This window comes from Haliotis asinina, chromosome 6 (genome assembly GCF_037392515.1).
Source record: "Haliotis asinina isolate JCU_RB_2024 chromosome 6, JCU_Hal_asi_v2, whole genome shotgun sequence".
Classification (NCBI taxonomy): domain Eukaryota; kingdom Metazoa; phylum Mollusca; class Gastropoda; order Lepetellida; family Haliotidae; genus Haliotis; species Haliotis asinina.
The window spans coordinates 49298391-49321093 of record NC_090285.1 but is presented as its reverse complement, the minus strand read 5'-3'; the positions used below and the strand labels follow the sequence as shown (position 1 = coordinate 49321093).

Sequence of the window (22703 nt, the reverse complement as noted above, 5' to 3'; positions counted from 1 at the left end):
TAATGTAAGTAATTGTCTTTCAGGCCAAGAGTGCAGGCAAGAAGCTGAAGAAAGTGTCTCTAACTGTCTCCCCAACAGGGATCCGAATGACCGACCTGCTGACCAAAGAGGTCTCTATTGACATGTCCATATACAGGTCAGTTGGTTGTGTTGTTTGACATTAATACCATGGTTACGTGGCTGTCACAGCTTCAGTATGTCTAGCCTAGATTCTCAACATGGCTGTGTTGACATTCATCGAAACTAAAACAGGTTGAACAATTGTTGTTAGAAACAAGGTCAGTGTATGTGGAAAACTAGGGCAGAGGGTGTGGCACTTCCTGGAACTGGCAGTAGCAGAATGAAGCCACATGGCCAAAGGGCTCCCAACATTGGTGAGGAATGGTAAACAAACAATTTGAGGCTTTTGTTATGGTATGGGTAATTCCATGAATGTGGCTGTTTATGTATCGGCATTGTAGAAATCCATACAGAGGATGCAGAGGCATTGTGGGTCGGGTTTTATGTTGAACATATTTGTCAGTAGAATAACATCTTTAGATAAATTTGTTTATTCATAGGTCATTGTGACATACAACTGCTTTAACATGTGAGTGAGTTTTGTTTTATGCCGCCTTAAGCAATATTTCATGTGACAAGCAGATTAAAGTACTAGGTTACGATTCCTGTAATAGGTACAATGAGTCAGGCTGATTTGAGGTGATACTGATGTACTGCTGAAATATTGCTAAAAGCTGTGTAAAACGCAACTCATCAACTGTAGAAGTATTTTTAATCTTGATGGAACCTGGGTAGCCATGGCAGGCAAGGTCTGCAAAGTTCTTCCGCAGAGTTTTGTCCCTTTGGAATGACAGGAACCTGTGATCATGATTTTAAATCCCGTTTTGCCACATTTTTTGTTTCGATGTTTGTTAGCACATACTCCTGCTTGTGGGTCTCACCACCACAGCAAATTTATGGAAAACAACTTTTTATATTCTTTTTGTTAGTGCGACATTTCAGTACATATTCTTGTATTGTTGTGCTAGTATATTCAAGGTAGGCAATTGTACAAGAATCTGTACCCAAATGTGACACTCACAAAATAGAAGAAGATGTTGTTGTAACATTTGTCATTTTTGTACACCCTAATTCTAAAATTGCCTCCAAAGAAGTTGGAGTTTCAATGTCGTCCACCACGTTAGAGCTCCCACCTAGGGAGCAGGAAGTTGTGGGTTCGATCCCCAGTCGCATCATATGAAAGATGTTAAAGTATGTTACTTGTTCATCACGCATGCATCTCATCATGTGAGCCAGGTATTGTGAAGTGTGAAACCCCATTTCACCTCACCATCACTTCAGGCTTTCCTCACACAAGTTAATGTATAATCATTCACTTGAATACTGTTCAAAGTGATGTTAACCCTAACTCACACACGTACTATATGACCCTATACAAGGGTTAAAAAATCTCATCGCCCGATGCCAGGGACAAGTTTTCATTTCGGACTATCAAATAATGGTATCTCACTTGTTTGTGGCCTACAAGATATTGTCTGCTGACGGTTTCAAACTGCAAATAAACTTAGATTTCATTTTATACCTGCTCAAAAGGTAGCTATTAAATGCCATGATAATAGTAAAGTAGGGTTATATCCTGAAAAGGAACTTTAGTGAGTGACAGGACTCCAGATAAGGGCTGTGTTGGCATATGTACGGATAAAAGATATGCATGATATGGTAGGAAAAAGAACAGAAAAAGTAGCAGATACGAACCACAGCAATAGTGTACAGTCTTAGAATCATTTACGGACATATTTATTTGAAAAAGTATTGCTTTATTGTTTATTGACCTGTTTACACATGAGTAGCAAGTAAGTAGATTACTTACACGCCATTGAATATCATTCAGTGTTCTAACTTTTCCCAGTACTCTTATATTGACAAAAATGAAGTGTACATACTCCTCGTGATGGAAAATTATCAAGAGTCCTGGAGCGGGGAGATTGAGGAAACTTTTGACTCCTGGGGCTTTACATTAAGACCTGGGCAGACTGGCATGTCATGTGATTTAGTGATTGACTACTTATCTGACTGACTTCCTTGTTGAACATTCAGCATGGAAACAATGATTTTTAACTCACCTCAAACTTAAGTGCCATTATCTGATTGGCTGAGCTAATCAGTGTACCCAGCTTACAAGCAAATAACATTTTCTATGTTACCCCCTGGAAATGCCGAAGTAGGAATTCATTCAATACTTTGTTTTAGTATAATAGTACTATGGGTTGATGTAACCTTTATGCTTGTTTATGTTCCACTCATCCTTAGGGATCAGGGTATATGAACAAACAACCCATGTCCCCCTCTTGACTAGTCAACAGCTTATCATTTCAAGTGACAATTACTGGTTCCCACTAGCCTATACTGGTCATAGGACAAGTAAAGTAGGCGGTTATGGTGTTTGCTTGTCAAGCCATAAGCTGAGGTTTGATTCCTCACTCGGTTGCAATGGTGTAGCCAATTTCTGGTGCCCCCCACTGTGATATTGGTGGAATATTGCTGGAATATTGCTAAAAGCAGCATGAAACCACACTCACTCACTCAACATAGTTTAAAGTTAAACCACATTTCACTAGATCACGATACCAATCAAGTAATAGATGAAATGATCACATGGAATGTTGACGAGTGAGGTTTTAAACAGAAGGACACATTGAACATTTGTTCTGCCTCGGCGTAGCAAATATATCTCAAAAGTAAATTGTGTATGTTTTTGTTTTTGTCAACATGATCAATAGCGGTATTTGCACAGCATCTGAGAGAAGTGTTGCTGCTCCTGCACGTGTTTGATCATGTCAACAGCAGTAGTTTGATAATGTTGAGTGTGTCTCACCTGCTTCGGTTTGTTGTAGGATCTCCTTCTGCACAGCTGACAAAAACCATGAGAAGGTGTTTGCCTTCATCGCCAGGAACTCCATCAATGAGACAATGGAATGTCATGCTTATTTCTGCGCCAAAAGGAAGTTGGTAAGGAGAGTACAAGTGTGGAGTACATGTTGTATCCCAGTAGCCATGTCACTTCTGATTGTTAATCTCGCGTGCAGCCTTGATGTTTTATCTGATTGGTCCATTTGTTCTATGTGGATCATTCCAGGAAACATACACCCCAAAGTGGAATTTCAAGTAAACTGAACAGCTAAAGAACACCCTTTCCGAAAGAATGAAATCTCATTAAAGTAAATATTCATCTTTGTCTTCAGTTTAAATACTTAAAGCCAGAGGTGTATTTCTTTTGCTCTTCTGAATATTATTAATTATACTCAAGAAAGATACTATAATCACTGTAATAAATCTATAACCCATATATTATATCAGTATTTTTAACAGTTGGGGTTTTTTTCCCCTGTCTATTGGTACCATGGTTACCATGGTAACTGAAAAAAATCTATTCCCTCCTTCTTTATTTACTTGTTGGTGTCTGCTTGTGAGAATCCGGGGTAGAATCCGAGGTTTTCTGCAGCCCATGCTTGCCACAAAAGGCGATTCCTCTCATTGTAAGAGGTGACTAACAGGATCAGGTGGTCAGGCTTCTTGACATGGGTGAAACATGTCATCTTATCCTGATTGCCTAGATCAATGGTTATGCTGTTGATCAGTGGATTGTCTGGTCCAGACGCAATTATTTACAGACTGCTATCATAGAGCTGGAATAATGTTGTATGCAGTGAAACTGAACTCACACACTTGTTGGTGTCTACTACCATAGTGTTCATGTTGTGTTTATGTCTCCAAAGTCTGGTAAACAAATCCTAATTGCATTAATACACTGACGAAGTGCTGCCTCTATCAATATTTCTCAGTAGTTCCTAGCCGTGGTACATGAATATCTCTCAATTTCACCCTGAAGTGTATTTACACAGGGCCCATCCTTTACTGTTATCAGGTAACAATATGCTGTGGTCAGTAGGTATGAGACTGCGTTGGGTAAAGTTCAAGGGCCTGTTCTCGAAAGTGTCCCTGCAAAGACAAATCTTAACTTGTGTAACTAGTTAAGGCAGAAGTTTGAATCTCCTACTGTTAGAATAAGACCGATTCTCGAAAGAATCCTATCTCTGTCCTAACTTGAGCTGCCAATCCAAGCTAGGATAGCAAGCTCTTCAGTAGGTCAGATCGAAAAACCGTCATTAAGTTGGGGATTTATCTTGATATTGCCCATGATTCATTCAGTGAAAAACACATACATAAGAGCAACTATAACCTCGTTTACGAAGTGAGTGGAAAAACTAGAGATCAAAGTAAAAACTTGAAAGCAGTGAAATTAACTTTTGACTTACTTGATCCAGAAGAAATTATTGATTAAATATAGTTTTAATAAAAAATTCATATCTTGTATCTAGAAGCATTGAGTGAACACATACTCAAATAAATTTAACATATTTAATGAGATCTAAGTATTGTCATGTTATGTTTGGTTCCAGTTGAAATTTAGTCACTATCGGTTCAGTAAAGCTTGTCTGTGGCTAGGTTTATCTCCTAAATGTATTCAGTATTTTCACAACATCAAATTCATTTATTCAACAAGGAGCTAACATTTTTCTTCAAAGTTTGAAAGTCTGCCATAAAAGTAATGAGATACATTCTAAAAATATTGTGGCTTGAACTCCTATTATGTGTCATCTCACAAAGTGAAAATTCATTTAGGAAACAAAACAGGAGTTACTTCCCTTATTGAGTTGGCCTTGACATTGACATTTCACAGCAGTGTGACAGAAAAGAGCAATGTTGTGAATAAAAAGGGATAGAATAGGTATGAATTGAACAAATCTTGATAGATCTCAAGAATATATGTATTGCAACAAGTATGTCTATTAATTACCGATGGTAATATAAAATCTCTTCCTAAGTCATAAAAAACTGTCTGCTGTTGCAGATTCAGATGTAATTAAAGCGAGTTATTTGTTTGACATTACATTTAGTGACAAACAAGTACCCCACCATGTTGATTTCTACTAAGACAGACTTAAGACAAATCAGAACCTATCTTTGGTATTTGTACCAAGTTAGGATATCCTAGTGCTAGGATCCTTTCAAGAATGAGGGCTCAGATGCTCCAGGATCAGTCTGGCTGGGATGGTTGCATTCATATCACTAAAGGACTGTCAGAAATGTGAAAAAAACTGGGTATTTATTGTCATATTATTATCTCCAATTTATGTAGTTTATATGTGAAAGTGTGAAATATCCGAAAAAACCAGTTGGCCTAACTATAGTTCCGGTGGTTCAGAGATAAGAAATGTAGTGAAAGGACTTTAGTTAGGAGAGATTAGTGCAGAAAAGAGCAGAGCAAATTTTTTATTAAAACAATAATAACTTTCAAGAATGAAACTACTTAAGATGTAGCTATCATGAAGTCTCGCTGTAGCTATCATGAAGTCTCACCATAAAAAGAAACAGGTAGGAGGGGGTCATCTCAAAAGCAAAACCAGTGCTGGTGTAGCAGAGGATGGTTGGGTTCGGGGATAGAGATGTCAGCTAATATGTGATAATCCATTAGGGAAATTAAACTGTGGAAGTACACAGCATGTCTTAGCAATTTACAAATGATGTTCAATGATGATGTTTTTCTATTTACGACAGTAATTTAGTGAATAGTGAATCTGAAAAATCAATGTTACATTATAAAACTTTGCATGCTTTTTGTAAGACAAAAAGTAAGCGATTTGATTATTGCTCAAAGCAGCAGAAAACGAAACTCACTCGCTGTCTTCCTACGGGTGTTTTTCAAGATTTATTTTTCCAATCTGTCATCAGCAGCACTTACCCGAGTAATATTATGACCTTCCATGCTCAGTCCAAATTCCTTTTGTGTGTAGGCACAGGCAGTCACTCTGACAGTGTCCCAGGCATTTGGTCTGGCCCAGGAAAAGTGGGAGAACAAACAGAATTCAAAGACCCAGAAGGATATAGCCAACCACCAGAAGGTATGGGCAGCAGCTTTATTGTCCGTTTGGATTCAAATTAGAACGGGGATTGACAAACGGCTGAAGGAACAGTGCCTGACCCTGTTGTGTGCTGCCTGAATGTGTGCTGTTCCATCAGCCATTTGTCACCCCTCGATGTGAAGCATGAAAAAAGGACAATATTCCAAGATGGTTTCTTAAACAACTTTTTATCATTCATCCTTCTCATTTGAACCCAAATACAGTATACTCAAGGATAACTCTTTCCGGGATACCAGGGTCACGATACACAGACCGTGTGTATCACTATCGTACAACCCAAACCTTTTTCATGGACTTTTGGGGAAATGAAGTCACCAAATTGTAAAAGCTTTCACTCTTCACACTGAGGTGACATTTCACTTGAGAAACACTAAGATGGGTGTTACTAATCATGCAACGATGTTGTCAAGTTTCATACATTTGTGTCAAAAGAAACCAGTCCAGGTTCTTATAGGACCTCCATAGCTAAACATGCTAGTCTTGTTTCAGGTGACAAAACACGATAATTTTACGAGGAGTCATGATGTCATAAAGCCACTACCAGGTCACAAGGGGTCAACAGCTGCAAACTACGATCCTTTCCTAGGTTAGACTAAAGGCCACAGGTTCTGTTGTTAATTTGCAAGGCTAGATGGTCAGCAATAGATAACATGTTTGCTTGTCCGAGATTTTGAAAATACTAGTTGTATTTCCATGTCACTACTACTTTAAAGCTGAGATCGACTGGCTTGCTAACATGTCTGTCATATCTTTCATAGAGTTGTATAGAAAATATGTTTCAGCTTTTTTTTTCATGGTTATTTTACATCTTCTTATGAACTAACTAGATGACAATTCTCATTAAGTCCATTATTGGTATATTATACTTTACTGTATTATGTGTATAGGTTCTTGAAAGGCAGTTAGTTGCAGGTTTGTAAGTAAAAAGCAAATATTATGGATAACAACTTCTTTGGTGACCCTTGAAGGTCCAGGGTAGAATAGGCCTGCAGCAACCTGTGCTTGCCATAAAAGGCGACTATGCTTGTCATAATAGGCGACTATCGAGATCGGGTGTTCAGGCTTGCTGACTTGGGTGACACATCATCAGTTTCCAATTGCGCAGATCGATGCTGATGTTGATCACTGGATTGTCTGGTCCCATCTCGATTTTTTTACAGACCAGTGCCATATAGCTGAAATATTGCTGAGTGCGGCGTTAAACTAACTCACTCACTCACCCCTTCGTCTTAGGTGTATGTCACAATGTTTTGGGCTGTCTCTTGCGTCTTCATCAGGTTGGTTCACGTGATGAAGGGGCAAGAGATAGCATTGAAATGTAGTGACATGCAACAAAGAGGAAGTTGTCATCCAGTAGTATAGGTAATGAGAGTTCTGGACCACTTTTCAAAAACCCCCTCTAAAAAGCCTCATTTACTAAATGAGGCTTTGGTGGGACCATTAGCTCTTGCTACTATTGCCCCTACTACAAAGCCACGCCATCACGTTTACCGTGACTTGGCAGGCGGTAACACTGTGCCGTACGGTACGATCAATAATTCTTCTCTTACAAATCCCCTACCCGGCCTATGTCACGTTTACCTCGATGAAACAGTTTAACGTGAACCGCCTATGATCTCTTTGGTGTTCGTAATAAAGGCTTGTTGGGCTTTTTGTATCCCCTGTTCTATGTACTTTTTTTTCTCATCCTCGCTGATAGCAGACTTACGAGACTTGGACCGAATATCTTGTTTCATTCCGTTATATTTTGTGAGTTCAGAGAGGATTGAACGAAACTCCTCTTCTGAGATCTTACTGTCAGAGAGTGCCGTGGAAATACGCTCACTCACTGTGTTGAGCTTTGCTTCGGCCAGAACCCTGATCTCGTCGTGTTTCAATGCCTTACGATGCAGTCTGCGTGATATTAACTTAAGCGCCAACCCTACCAACCCTGTCACCCCAGCCGTTATTTCAATACCTAGCACTATAGGTGCAGCCACGATGGTGGTTAACAACCCAACACCTGCCGCCCCTAGTCCCATGCTGGTTACCATAAGGGTAGTGTCAGCCCCGTCCACGATATTGAAAGCTCTATTGTACTTTTTACATAGTGCTTTCCGCGTGTCACGGTCTTGTTCTAGTTGACGTTTTACATCACATAACTGCCTCAAGCGGAACCCATCTACGGTTTCCAACGTCTTAGCTACTTCCTCTACGACTGGGTACAGACCCATCCTATAATATATATTTTGAAAGATATTTTAATTGGGGTTCAGTTAAAAATCTATCAATGTATTTGAAGCCTATAAGTTCTAGACTACTAGTCAGGGCAATAGGTGAGAGGCTAATAAAATGTCCTATTCTAATAAAAACCCCACTGAGGCTTATTAAGTGGTTTATAGGACCCGTGGTATCCTGTTGTATAACAATACGACAATAATCGTTTGTGTAATCCCAGCGTATTGACACCCCGGGTAAAATTTGGTGTACTATTGGGAAGTCTTCATCGAATGAATCCTTAAAGAAGACTTCTATGATGAGTGTGAAAGGGGGGGTTATTATTTCAGGATTACTAAATGTTAATTTATTTTCGTAGTAAGTTGATAACCCATTTTTGTCGTAACCATCAGATCGTCTGGGTGCTAATCCCCTCTCCGGAATGAAATCCCCGGCCCAGATACCGTTGTTCCTAATCTTAGTGATCCAATTATTTTCGTCTATTGTGATATAAGGTGAGGTGGGTGTTAAGTTGATCAGCCATTTAGGTTTTGTAAAATCTGGTAACGGCACCGGTCTGTACACGTTGTCTTTGAAGTGTAGGATGTATAATTCATCTTCCTCACCAGGCTGATCGAATCCCTCCGTATCTCCCAGGTCGTTAAGTGTAGTGTTGGGATGATGACTAGTCATTATTATACTATTATGATATAATTTCCAACTGGTTTTCTGATAATAATTCAGGGGTTAACTTAATACCCATGAAGTGTATGTTGTCAGGCAGGAAGATATTGATTAGTGATATCTTGTTTTCTACGATCACGTTGACCCCCTGCAGACTGGTCTTGGAGTCGACACCCACCCGCACGTAAACGTTGCAAACTTGATACTGGTGTCGTTTACCCCACCCGAGTTTGATCCCCTTCACGATCTCAACATCATTCACCGATGGTTCCCCTAGGTAGACTTTGATGAATAGTGTTGAGTTTGCTGGTAGACTCTCTAGTATCTTGACCACGCCTTCGAATTCAGACACCAACTGCAATTTCACGTTTTGTATGGCTGGTTTACTCGATAGCATGTGGGCTGCTATAGTGTTGACTGGGCTGACGACTATGCTACGTCTCTGAGTTGGGACGTAAGCCACGAGCAGGGTTCCATTGTTCACGACTTTGTTTAGGTGGTTGTCTTTGTTATCCGTGAACACGTAAGGGGAGACGAGTCTAATATTGAGAAACCATTTATTATCGGGTAACAACACCCACTTGTCATCTTCGGTAAAGACGAGCATATATGGTTTGTTTTTGACGACGGTAGTGCTCTCAACATCGTCTAAGTCGAACAGTTTACCTCCGAATGATGGGTATATTCTCCAGTTGTCATCACCGGTGTTGACGAGGGCGTACTTAGTGTTGGCTGTTGCTCCTGTGGTATCTATCATATCACTTAGGGCTCCACCGGAGGGGATTTCAACGCGTTTGTAAATGTTGTTTTTCAGTTGCAAGGCATACGATTTACCATCTACTCCGGGAGCGTCGAAACCGCGTGTGTCTCCGAGGTCGGAGATCCCGATATTGACACATTTTTTCACTCCGGGTCCTTGTGCGCTGGTCATGTTACGTGAAGCGTTAAGCTGAGGTATCCTATATTTACAGGATTATGATTTATATCTAACACCGATATTGTCAGCTCAGGTATGTTGCCCTGGGTTAATCTCTTATACTGCCGTGGTGAAAACGACTCGGTTCTACCGTCGTTGAATTTCTCAGTTTTCACCGGCACTGCTCTCAGTATAGTGGAAGGGTGACCTCCTTGAATGTTATACGTTGTGCTCACCTGACCGAGATGAATGTACAGCTCTCGGTACGGTACTAGGTCGGGTAACTTCGTGCCTGTGACGGTTGTTGTTGGTTTTATCTCGTCAGGAGACATACCGAGTATCCTCGCTAATGGTCGGCCTAGCCTCAATGAGGTTCTTCCGTTGTTGATTAACACCACTGTACCGTTTGAGTCGTTCATTTTGAGTTCAGCTCCCAGGGGTTTGAAGACCTCGTCGTTTAGCGAGCACACGCTGTAGTAGCCGTCAGTTATTTGACTGCGAGTTCCACTGACGAACAGCTTATTGTTGCTGATATTAATGTTAGTCCATTGCGGTAGGTAGGTGATATCGCAGAGTGCGACTTCGAGTTGACCTGACGTGTTATCGATCGCGTGCGTCAGCTGAACGGCCTCACCGCTAGTTATTCCTGGAAGTGTTATGTACATATTATAATATATAAATTATATAATATAATATGGATTTAGCACACTTGAAAATCGTGGTGAATGCAGATGGTACGGGGTTTAAAACAACCTTTATTGATATCTTTGAAAAGTATGTCGTGTCCGTTAATAACGCGCAGGCGGTGGTAAACTGGAATCAAAACCCAATGCAGTTTTGGCAGAACCAACTAAACTTTGCTGTGTGGTGTGCGACGACAGGGTCGGGTGTGACACCAGACTACGGTATAGACGAACTGAGTAAGGCGGTTGTTTTGTTTCATATTTATTATCAAACGAGACGAATATTGAAGGAAATAAGTGCTCCTCTTCCCCAAGATAAAGCGTGGAGTATGACGAATAACCCCTATGATAGACGCGCTTATGAACGTATTTGTGGGGAGTTTGAGATTCCAACGAATAAAGACTTTCGCCTTCCTGGTGTGAACCATGGTCTCGGTATAGTTCTCGTGTACTTCTACAGGTCCGGAAAATATTATGCCGGTTCTAAAGATGGTTCATACAACCCACACCGTCATACATTTACAGGCCCCACAACGAATGAACAGATCCATGTCAGCTGTATAAAGCAAACCAGTCCTGATGCAGCCACAGCCTGGACTAAAATGATCTCAAAAACATCGAAAGAATTCACTCGTGCTGGTACAATACGCTTGAACGACTCGATTCGAACGTACGTGTGGGCGCTGTTGGGTGCGCAGTCGATGACGCGTTCTAACATCCTCGGTAAGGGAACTGCTTACGACGCTCAGACACAATTCGTTTCCAACGTTGAGGATGCTATCAATTCTCCAGTTGATCTCCCGAGGGCCATCGAATGCTACCAAAACGTGTTAGAATACGCCAGATCGAAAGTCAATTACGTGTTCGGCGTGGGGTTGTACATGGCTCCGAGTGATATACAACTGAGAATAAAAAAAGTGGTGGGTTATAACAACGAAATAGTCATAGCCACGAAGGATCAAAAGTTGGGTGTCAACCCCGATATTAACACCCCACATATCCCACACACCCAACCACATGAAACTGGTATAGTTGCGCCGCCCCCGGAGCCTAAAGTTCATGTGGAGGTACCCCCGGGGGGTGTGGGGGTTTCCACCACCTATCAGCAGCATATCGATAATAAAACGGCCCTGGTGGTTGGTGGGGTAACTTTGGGACTTATTTGGTTAAAGATTTCTTAGCCGCTACGTACACCAGACCTGCCACGGCGACGATGGCTGCCCACAGGTTTTGACTGAGCCACATGGCAGTTTTAGACAGAGCGCTCAACAACCACGAGACGATGCTACCCAGTATGCCGGGAAGGGCTTCGGCGGCTTTACCAGCCAGTTTAGCTAGTCCTTCCCCGAGTTTTTTAATCCAGTCTTTAACACCCCCACCGCCACTTGGAGTTCCGCCGCCTCCTGTAGACCCAACAGGGGCACCCCCTGTCAATGACACCACCAAGGTTGATATGATGAAACCCAATGCAGTCAGAATGCTGGTGATGGTGATCCCTTGCTCCCGGAACAATATCCGAATCCTGTTGGCTAAAGTTGTATCTTCGTTCAGTATTCTATCGATTGTTTCCCGAATGCGACTGATCTGGGATCGAAGATGTTCACGATTCGAGGAAGCGGCTTCCAATCGTGTACGTCTCTCGTCTTCTAAATCACGTAGTCGTTCATTGATACGACGCTTCATATCATCGTCGTCAGTTTCGGTGAGTTTGGTTTTTTCCCTAGCGATGTGCTCGTCGATTTCGTTCAGTTTCCCCATGTTGTTCACGAGTTCTCCACGCACGAGTTTCACGGCTTCGTCTAAGCCGCGCAGTTCCCTTACCGGAAAGTCAAATCCCGGTAACGGTTTGTCCCAGTAGGTGCTCAACAGTTTTTCTATGCTATCTGAGGCTTCTGTAGCACGCTGTGGTGTCATTTCATCTCTAGTGGTGAGGTGGGATCTGGTAGCTTGCAGATCTTCTTTAACGGCCTTAGGTATTGCACCACCGTAATCATTCATGTTTAGATTTTTACGGATAAATTCAACACCATAGCGGCTGGCTAGAGTTGACAAGGCCAGTGGTTTTTTATTGCTCTTGTTAAAGAGGTCAACCCCTGGGTCAGACTTAAGGCGTAGAACACCCTTTGTATCAATAAAAAAATCCTTATGGTATCGACCCTGTGGTTCAACGTAGTTTTTATCTCTTCTTAAACTTTCGAAATAATCATCTACCGTTGTTTCCAAGAGTTCTTGGTTCAATGGTGAACTAGTAAATGAGGTCTCCTGCTCATCATCGAATGCCTGGGCACTAGCGCCCGGTATCTCCGTCATATCTATATCTTCATCCATTAGTATTAAAAATATATTTTATTTATATAACAATGTACGGTAGAAAATTAGATCCTTTCAGAAGATTGAGAGAGCCATTAGGTGCCAGAGCCGTGCGACAGTCGGTGACCATCACCAACAATCCCAGCAAGATAGACCAGAATCAAACTCTGCTGGTTAGATTTCCAAACCTTGGTGAGAATGACCTCATTGTACCAGGCACTGTTCGACTGGCGTTCAATATCACGTTGACCTCCGACAACGATAAACGCGAGCTAGTGCGGAACGTGGGTCGAGCTATCATCAAGAAAACGACCGTCAAGATAAGCGGTAACGAGGTACTGAGCATCGACGACAGCGACGTGTTTCACTGCTACAAGGATCTCTGGAAAAGCGAGAGAGAACGAGTCAATGATGTGTACCAGGGCATCAGCAAATCAACCCGGGCGCGCATAGGGTATGTTTTCACGACAGACCAGCAAGACAAGCTATCGGACGGTGAAAAGGCTATCGCTCTAGCATACGGGAATCGATTCTGCGTGCCGCTCGACTTCGAGTTGCTCACGGGACACGCGCCGTTTTACCAGGCCGCGCTGGGTGATAGGCTCGAATATGAGCTCACGTTTAACGACTATAGCAAAGTAGTGCGTACGCCGAACGGTGATGAGGCCAGTTATGCCATAGACAACATCTCTCTGGAGTTCGACATGGTCACTAGCCCGGAGCTGGCCAGGCAGGTTCGAAGTCAGTACTCTGGGAAGATGGCTATCCTATACGATCGCGTACTGAGACATAGATCAGTCGTGCGAGATAAGAGCGACACTGTGTGGAATATCAACCTGAACGTGCCGGCGCGATCGATGAAAGGTATCCTGGTCGTCCCCGTGGAGGATTATGATCCATTCCGGAGGGACAGCGAGAAGTTTTTCAACCCCGAGATTGAAAAGGTGGAAGTGACCATCGAGGGCGTGCCCAACCAGCTGTTCAGTCATGGTATGAGACCACACCAGCAGTGGGATGAGATAAAAAAGCTACCAGTGGGGGATTACATAACAAAGGACCTGGACCTCGGCTCCGTGCAGATCGGTGAATACCTGACCACCAAGTACGCCCTATGGTTGGACATGCGATCCACGGATGATGATAAACTGCACGGTAGCGGGCGTCGTATAGATAACGGCAGCGAAGGGATAACCATCCAGATTAATAAGAAGGCTCAAACCGCTGGTAAGTTGAAATTATATCTGTACGTAATTATGGACGCGCAACTTAATATAGACAATGGGAGATTCGTGCAAGCCATCTACTGATGGGGGAGACCCCCTGGGGTTACCCACTGACCCACACTGCGCTATCATATGCGGGCAGACTGGTTGTGGGAAGACAGTTTTCGTGTTGGATATGTTGGAGGGTTACTACAAGGATGTGTTCGATAACATCGTTATCATATGCCCTACTCTGAGCATGAATAAAACGTACGCGCGACCTTGGGTGATGACGGACCCGGACGTACACAAAATCGACCCTGGAACACGCCTGCAGGACTGGTTGAAAGCTCTTCACGAGAAATTTAAAGGGGAACCGACGCTGTTCATACTGGACGACTGCAGCGCTAATCGCGAGATAACAAAAAAGAGAGACATGCTATCGTACCTGGCCTTCTCCGGCCGGCATGCAAATCACAGCGTCTGGGTGCTAACGCAGAAGTTCAACTCGGTGTTGAAAGACCTCAGGGAGCAGACGCGATGGGTGGCCTTATTTCACTGCAAGGATAGGGATTCGTTTGAGGAGTGTTTGAGAGAGAACGATGTGATGAGTAAATTAGAACGGGAACGGGTGAAGAAACAGCTTGCTGAAACTAAACATGCTAAGCTCGTTCTAAAAACCGACCAACCAGTAGCATATATAGTATACTAAAGCTAAGCAAAGCTAAGCTAAAGCTAAGCTAAAGCTAAGCTAAAGCTAAGCTAAAGCTAAGCAAAGCTAAGCAAAGCTAAGCAAAGCTAAGCAAAGCTAAGCATATAGCTATGATATTTGAAGTATTTGTCGTGTGCAACTTAACTTTCATTTCTCTGTGTTTTGCCTGTATCGGGTATTATATAGTTAAAACTAAATCTTACTTGTTATATTATAAGATGGAGTGTGAGGAATTGCTCGAACAATTGTCGCCCGCAGGCCCCACTGATGACAAGCGAGAGAAACTGGTGGCGTTGGCTGTTGGCGGCAAAGCAAAACATTACTTTGGAGACTACACCCCGGATAAAATTAACAAAATGCCAGCCGAAGAAATCGATAAGCTGTACGCTAGATACGAGTCCCGACTCGGAGCAGAAATGACAAAGACAATAGGATCGGCTATGACCCAGATATACACCGGTATTGTGTCACATTTCCTTCCCATTCCACCAGAGCGCCGACTTTACCTGTGGGAGGACCTAGATAAAGACCCTTTTATCGAACACGCCGTGAGCTCTATCAGCTGCGGGCTGTACCACAAATATGGTATGTTGTTGGCTCCAGTGACGGCGGCGATTATCACGGCAAAACATTGCCAATTTGAGAGAAAGAATAATAATAATAGTATAGATGGATGCTGCACAGGAGGAGACCCCAGTGGATTCACAGGAACCAGTGACGGTGGAGACCCCAGTGGGGGTACCCCCCACACCCCAAACAGTAACCAGACAGAAGAATCCTAAGAGAGTAGCTGCCGGTAAAAAACGGTGGCAACATAAAGTGACCAATCCAACCCGACTGTTGTTGGCTGTAGGCGTAACTGCTGCCTTGGCTATCTCGTGGTTATACACACGTGTGGGGGTATCCCCCACACCCCCTGCCGGTGAGGTAACCCCCAAGCCGCCGGCAGGCCCCACTGTTGATCCGCATATCATGTTATAATTTAAAATATTTTATATCATATACATAATGTCTGAGGGGAAAACGTTCGTCAACGACGCATACCACGCCACAGTGGTCGCTAGTCTAGCCGTAGGGTACGCTCGGTTGACTAAAATGGTGCTTAAACAACCAACTATCAAGCTAGATTTCAACCTGCAGGATATGGGTATGCTCATAATGAATCTTGGTATGGCGATGGCCACAAAAGACATCCTAGTAAAACAAGGAATAATACCTGATAATATAATGAAATAAATATAGGGATGGCCACGATAGCTATGATGGTCGGTGGGGCGTTAGTGAATGCCCTGGCATTTTCCGGGAGTAATTTCCTCTTCTCGAAACTACGAGATGATCACGCGGCTGAAATACAGGAAGAAAGGAAGCGGCACGATCTCGCTACTGAGAAATTACAAAGAGCACAGGCCGAGTACGCTAAAAAACGCCTCCAGAGGATCGATTTTATTAACGAACAACTCACGCGTGAAAACCATGCCGTTCAAACATTCAACGATGTCGATGAAGAAATGAAAGAATACTATCTACTTACTGGTAAACAATTGGAACCGCTCAATGAACCCACACTCGCTCAGTACTACACACCATCCAAGGGACAAATGAATCGTGAACTGGGCTTCATAGTGTTGGGTATAGCAGCTACTGCGTTGGTTGCTAAGCAATTAAACTAAAATACCTATATAAGTAAACATGAGACCCGCTCCATACCGATGCGAATACATACTTATGGGGAAGACCGAGGCCTGTGGTAGGAAATGCAGGAATCAGGGGTTCTGTTGTTTCCATATGGGAAGTCCTAACTACACGTGTTCTGTGTGTGGTATCGGGGTTAAAGGACACTACTGTTTATGTAAAGCTCACGGAGCGAATGTAGTCAGACATCAACTCATATACGAGAATAAAAAAGGCTACATAAAAGAACGTAGGCGGCTGCTCAAGATAGACTCCAATTAGAGATTATACACACCTACGTATAGCTATGTCTGTGGAAAACATATTCAAATATGAACTGGCCTTATGGGGTAGCTTCAGATTTAAGATAATAGTGGACGTGGTATGGATTAAAGAGGGTGTTAAGTATACTCACCCCTTCGAATGGGAGCGGGATATCACGTCTCAATACCATATAGAACGTTTTTCGAGTATAAGTGAATACAAGGAATACTATACCCAAGGCGAGTACTGGATTGAAACAGCCACATTATATATTTTACCAGGTACGTGGGACGATTTGACAGAATGTCTAGAATTGTACCCGGCCACCAGAAAATATTTTTTAAGAGTTACCTCCCCTTTACTGCCGACCAATTAGACATTGATTCTCTTAGGTGTAAACACTATGGCTACTGTGCGCGAGCTCAAGAGGGTCGCAAAACAGAGAGGTGTTATCGGGTATTCTAGAATGCGGAAGTCAGCATTGTTGAGATTACTAGGTTTAGAAGCCCCTCCTACGGTAAAACAATTAAAAGCTCAAGCAAAACAGCTTGGACACACGGGTTATTCAAACCTGGGGAGAGCCGGGTTAACCGCATTGTTATCACATGCCCCCGTAGCACGTCCCACTGTAAAACAACTGAAAACCGAGGCACACGATTTGGGTTTAGGTGGGTATTCCCGTATGAGAAAACCACAGCTTGTAGAATTATTACGACAGAATAGAGCTATTGACCTACAGTTCGTGCGCACTAAGCACGCCGTAGGCAACTATTTGGGAAGTTGGCGCATGCACGTTGATAGAAATATAGACATTACAGATATCAAGCCTCTGATAGCTGATAAGGTCAACCAGGAACTAAATAATCTAGGAAGTATCAAGTTTCAGATCACAGTGAAAATGTCGCTCGATAAGGAGGGCACCACAGGGGTCACTGAGTATTTGCAACCTTACTTCCGAGGCAAACAAGAGGTCGTCACACATATAGAGACCATTGATGCATCAATCGATACCAGTTTTCAGCAGATACGAGAATACCTAGAACGCTACACGCACATGGGGTCCGGGTGGGCTGTGGATAAAATCGATAACGTCTATCTAGACATAGCTAAATACGTGCCGTTCAGAGGCGGGTCATACCTAGCCTTACCCCCCTACTATAGGAACAAACATGCCATAGTAAACGTTAAGAATAGAGGAAACGATTGCCTGAGGATATCTATCAGGTCAGCCTTATTTCCAGCTGCCACTCATTCAGATAGGCTTTCTAGCTATCCCCAAGATGATGGGCTTAATTGGGATGGTATAGATGAACCCACCCCCATATCCCAGATCACTAAAGTAGAAAAACAGAATAATCTGGCTATAAATGTCTTTGGGCACGAAGGTAATACAATAATAATACACAGGGTCAGCACGGTGAAGGATTGCCAAGTTATCAATATATTCATGATCCAGCGAGGTGAAAAGTATCACTACACATGGATAAAACATCTCAGCCGGTTGTTGCACGACCAGTCGAAACACAATGGGGAAAAACATTTTTGTGTACGATGTCTACACGGTTTCAGTCGAGCTGATTTATTAGAATCCCACCGGGATGATTGCCAAGGTGTGGGGCAGACGGCCATACGAGTCGACATGCCTAAGGAAGGTGAAAATATCCTAAAATTCAGTAACCACAAGAACCAAATGTCTGTACCTTATATTATATACGCCGACTTCGAAGCCTTAGTTGTGGGTGGGGATTCCCCCACACCCCCTAGTGGGGGTAGCTTCACCCACAAGACACAAGAGCATAAAGCCTGTTCGTTTGGATACATTGTCGTCCGTTGTGACGGGGAAACGAAAGCTCCGGTAGTGTATAGGGGGCCTGACGCGGCTGAAAGGTTTCTAAAGTGTTTGCAGGAGGAAGAAAAAATTATTAGGAATACATTATATAGAATCGCTCCCATGCGTATGACCCGAGTTGACAAGCTAGCTCACGCTAGTAGCACTCACTGTCACGTGTGTGACTCACCGCTTAACGGTGATTCGGTGAGAGATCACTGTCACATAACTGGTAAGTATAGAGGCGCCGCTCACAACGCGTGCAACCTCAAGCTTAAAATCAACCCTAAGACAATAAACATCCCCGTTGTCTTTCACAACTTGAGAGGGTACGACTCACATTTGATCATGCAGGCCATCGCGAAAATCGATGGTAATATATCGTGCATCCCCAACAACATGGAGAGATACATCTCCTTCAGCTTAAACGGACTTAGGTTCATTGACTCGTTTCAATTCCTCCTGTCGTCACTCGACAGTCTGGTCAAGGCTAACAATACCTTCCCTATCACCGATCGATACACAGACGTCGAGACTAGACCCCTGCTTATGAGGAAGGGTGTGTACCCCTATGAGTACATGGATAGCTGGGCTAAGTTCACAGAGACCAGACTACCCCCTATTGACTGCTTTTATAGCAAGCTGAATGAGGCGTCCGTCTCACGAGACGATTACTCGCACGCGATTAACGTATGGAATAAACTGGGTTGTAAGAACCTGGGTGATTATCACGACCTGTACTTGAGGACAGATGTACTGCTGTTAGCCGACGTGTTTGAAACATTCAGGCGGACATGTTTCAAGCAGTATAAACTCGACCCCGCATGGTATTACACCAGCCCAGGTCTGTCGTGGGACGCCTTGCTTAAAAAGACCGGAGTTAATTTAGAATTGCTCACAGATTACGACATGCACCTATTCATTGAGAAAGGCTTGCGAGGTGGGATTTCCATGGCATCCAAACGATACGCTAAAGCAAATAATCAATACGTGAAAGGTTACGATCCTAACAAACCAACCAATCACATTCTCTACCTCGACGCAAACAACCTGTACGGCTGGGCCATGAGCCAGTATCTACCTACAGGGGGATTCGAATGGGTACCCCACGTTGATGTTATGAGTATTGCACCAGATTCGAACAAAGGTTATATCCTCGAGGTTGACTTAGAGTATCCCAAGGCATTACACGCATCGCACAACAGCTATCCCCTTGCACCCGAACGTATGAGGGTTAACCCAGACTGGATGTCTGAGTACCAACATAACTTGTCAGGTGGCCGCGTGACAGACGTTGAAAAACTCGTGCCTAACTTAATGAATAAGACCAAGTACATCGTTCACTATCGCAACCTACAGCTGTACCTGTCGTTGGGTATGAGGCTGGCCAAAATACACAGGGTGCTCATGTTTGACCAGAGCCCATGGATGGAGCCCTACATCAGAATGAACACAGACCTACGAAAAAAAGCCACCAGTGATTTCGAGAAAAATCTCTACAAGCTCATGAACAACTCGGTGTTTGGTAAGACTATGGAGAACCTGAGGAAACGCGTGACCGTGAAGCTGGTTAGATCTAGTGAGGAAGACAAGCTCAGGAAATTGATAGCCAGTCCGGCATTCAACCGTAGCAAGATATTCACAGACGACCTGGCTGCCCTACACATGAAGAAAAGCCACATAAAATTCAACCGACCTGTTTACGTGGGGATGAGCATCCTCGATTTATCCAAACACCTGATGTACGACTTTTACTACAACGAGCTCAAGAAACAGTACGGTGACAGGTGCGAAGTGCTGTACACTGACACGGATTCCCTGCTGATGGAGATTCGAACCGAGGACGTGTACGAGGACATGAAAAAACACCTCGATTTATACGACACCAGCGACTACCCTAAGACCCATGCCATGCACAGTACGGTAAATAAAAAGGTCCTAGGTAAGATGAAGGACGAGTGTGCTGGCACGCCCATAGCCGAGTACATAGGTTTGAGGCCTAAGATGTACTCCATACTGAAAGCCGACAATAGCGAGATCCGGAAGGCTAAGGGGGTTAAGAAGTATGTGGTGAAACAACACATCAAACACGCCAGATTCAAGGAAGCCCTGTTCAAGACCCGTACCTTTAGACATAAAATGAACACACTTAGAAGTGATGGGCACAAGATATACGGACTGACTATAAACAAGACGTCCCTATCGCCTATGGACACGAAACGTTGGATAGCTATTGATGGGATAAACACATACGCGTATGGACATGAAAAAATTTGAGTCTATTTACTACAGCCCGCGTGGGTACTGGAAAGGAGCTAGCGCAGTAGATAAGCTAGCTAAACTAGCGCGAGTACCCCCGGAGGAAGCCAAAGCGTGGCTTGAAAAACAAGCCCTGTGGCAGATCTATTTGCCGGCACCACGCTACGTACCTAGAAGGAGGTTCGGTATTAACATACCTAATAGCATTCACCAGGCAGACCTACTGTTCCTACCCCACGATAAGAGGTACAAGTATGCCTTAACCGTAGTGGACGTAGCCAGTCGTTACAAGGAAGCCGAACCCTTGACCACGAAAGATTCGGCCCAGGTAGCCAGAGGATTCGAACGTATATACAAACGCAGTCCGCTGACGTGGCCAACAGAGCTGCAAGTTGACCCCGGACGGGAGTTCATGGGTGCTGTGTCACAACTGCTAGCCAAACACGATACGAAGGTCAGGCGTGGCACGGCCGGAGCCCATCGCAGCCAAGCCATAGTTGAGAGATTTAATAGGACTTTGGCTGAGCGCTTGTTCGGCCATCAGTATGCTAGGGAGATGACCACCCCTGGAAAACGATCGACCGAATGGGTCACGAGGTTACCCGAGGTGGTGTCGGCAATCAACCATGAAGTCACCCGTCTCACCGGTAAGAAACCGGCAGACGCTATCAAACTAAAATCAATAGTTGCAGAGCCGGCCGCTCCATTGCGTTGGAAGGAGAAACAGATACCGGATAGGGCCCTAGTGAGGTATCTGTACCAGCCTGGGGAACACGAGGGTGATAGCCGTAAGCGAGCCACCGATCCTATATGGTCGGTCAAAACTTACAACATAGATAAAGTGGATATGAAAGCCGACGAACCTAACTTGTACTACTTGAGGGGTGGGCCGGGTAGGGGGTTTGTAAGAGAAGAATTATTGATCGTACCGTACGGCACAGTGTTACCGCCTGCCAAGTCACGGTAAACGTGATGGCGTGGCTTTGTAGTAGGGGCAATAGTAGCAAGAGCTAATGGTCCCACCAAAGCCTCATTTAGTAAATGAGGCTTTTTAGAGGGGGTTTTTGAAAAGTGGTCCAGAACTCTCATTACCTATACTACTCATCCTAATATTCTCCTTTAGTAACAATTTTACTCTACTGTAATTCCAAAGTGAGCATCTTGAAATCACTACAAAGTAGTTTTGTTCTTTATACTGGACAAAATAGTTAGGGATATGTGTAAATTTTGAAATTATGATTAATCATCTATTTCTTCGTTGACACACTGATAAAATATCCATCATAACAATACTATTATCCCTAACTTATTTTATCCAGTATATAATCAGTGATGACTGGAAATGGGTGTTGCAGTCTTGGAGTCATTGTTGTATCCTGTAGCTTTAATTTGTGCTGTATTTCAGCAATCCCAGGCCCACCTCAGGTCCAGGCCCCAGGCAATACCAACAAGCAACAATGGGTAAGTACCCCACTTTACAGAATCAGTAAAGTATTGTGTCCTTCACAATGTGTGTAAATATTCAGGTTAGAATTGATCATATGTAACCCATGCTTGCCTGTCGTAATAGGCAACTAACGGGATCGTGTGGTCAAGCTCGCTGACTTGGTTGAATGTGTCATTGTATCCCAGTCATGTAAATCGATGATCATGTTGTTGATCACTGGATTGTCTGGTCCAGACATATTTACAGATGGCATCCATATTGGTGAAATATTGCCGAGTGTGGTGTTAAATTAAACTCGCTCACTCACTCACATCTTCCTTTTCTAAGTTTATGTATGTTTTGTCTTTCAGCAAGAATTTGGTGATAGAGAGGAAGACTTGGAGGATGATTTCTCAAGGTGAGTAAGGAACAACTTGATCAGTCATTGATGTCACCATTATTTATCATCGGTAAAAATGATGGCCAAATGGTTGTTGTTTGAAACATTGAAAGATGAAGAGAATTTGTCCCTTCCTCAAGGGTGTAACACAACCTGTGACCTACCCAC

General features: G+C 43.4%; 1 protein-coding gene across 1 annotated transcript in view; it reads left to right on the top strand.

Annotated features, from left to right (window-relative positions):
* LOC137286155 (low density lipoprotein receptor adapter protein 1-like) overlaps nt 1-22703 on the top strand; it is a 42393-nt gene that overhangs the window by 13673 nt on the left and 6017 nt on the right. The window contains exons 3-8 of the mRNA XM_067817832.1: nt 24-136; nt 2895-3009; nt 5856-5963; nt 6474-6570; nt 22115-22170; nt 22507-22553. Of these exons, the coding sequence (XP_067673933.1) occupies nt 24-136; nt 2895-3009; nt 5856-5963; nt 6474-6570; nt 22115-22170; nt 22507-22553 (536 nt within the window). The remainder of the gene's footprint in view (nt 1-23; nt 137-2894; nt 3010-5855; nt 5964-6473; nt 6571-22114; nt 22171-22506; nt 22554-22703) is intronic.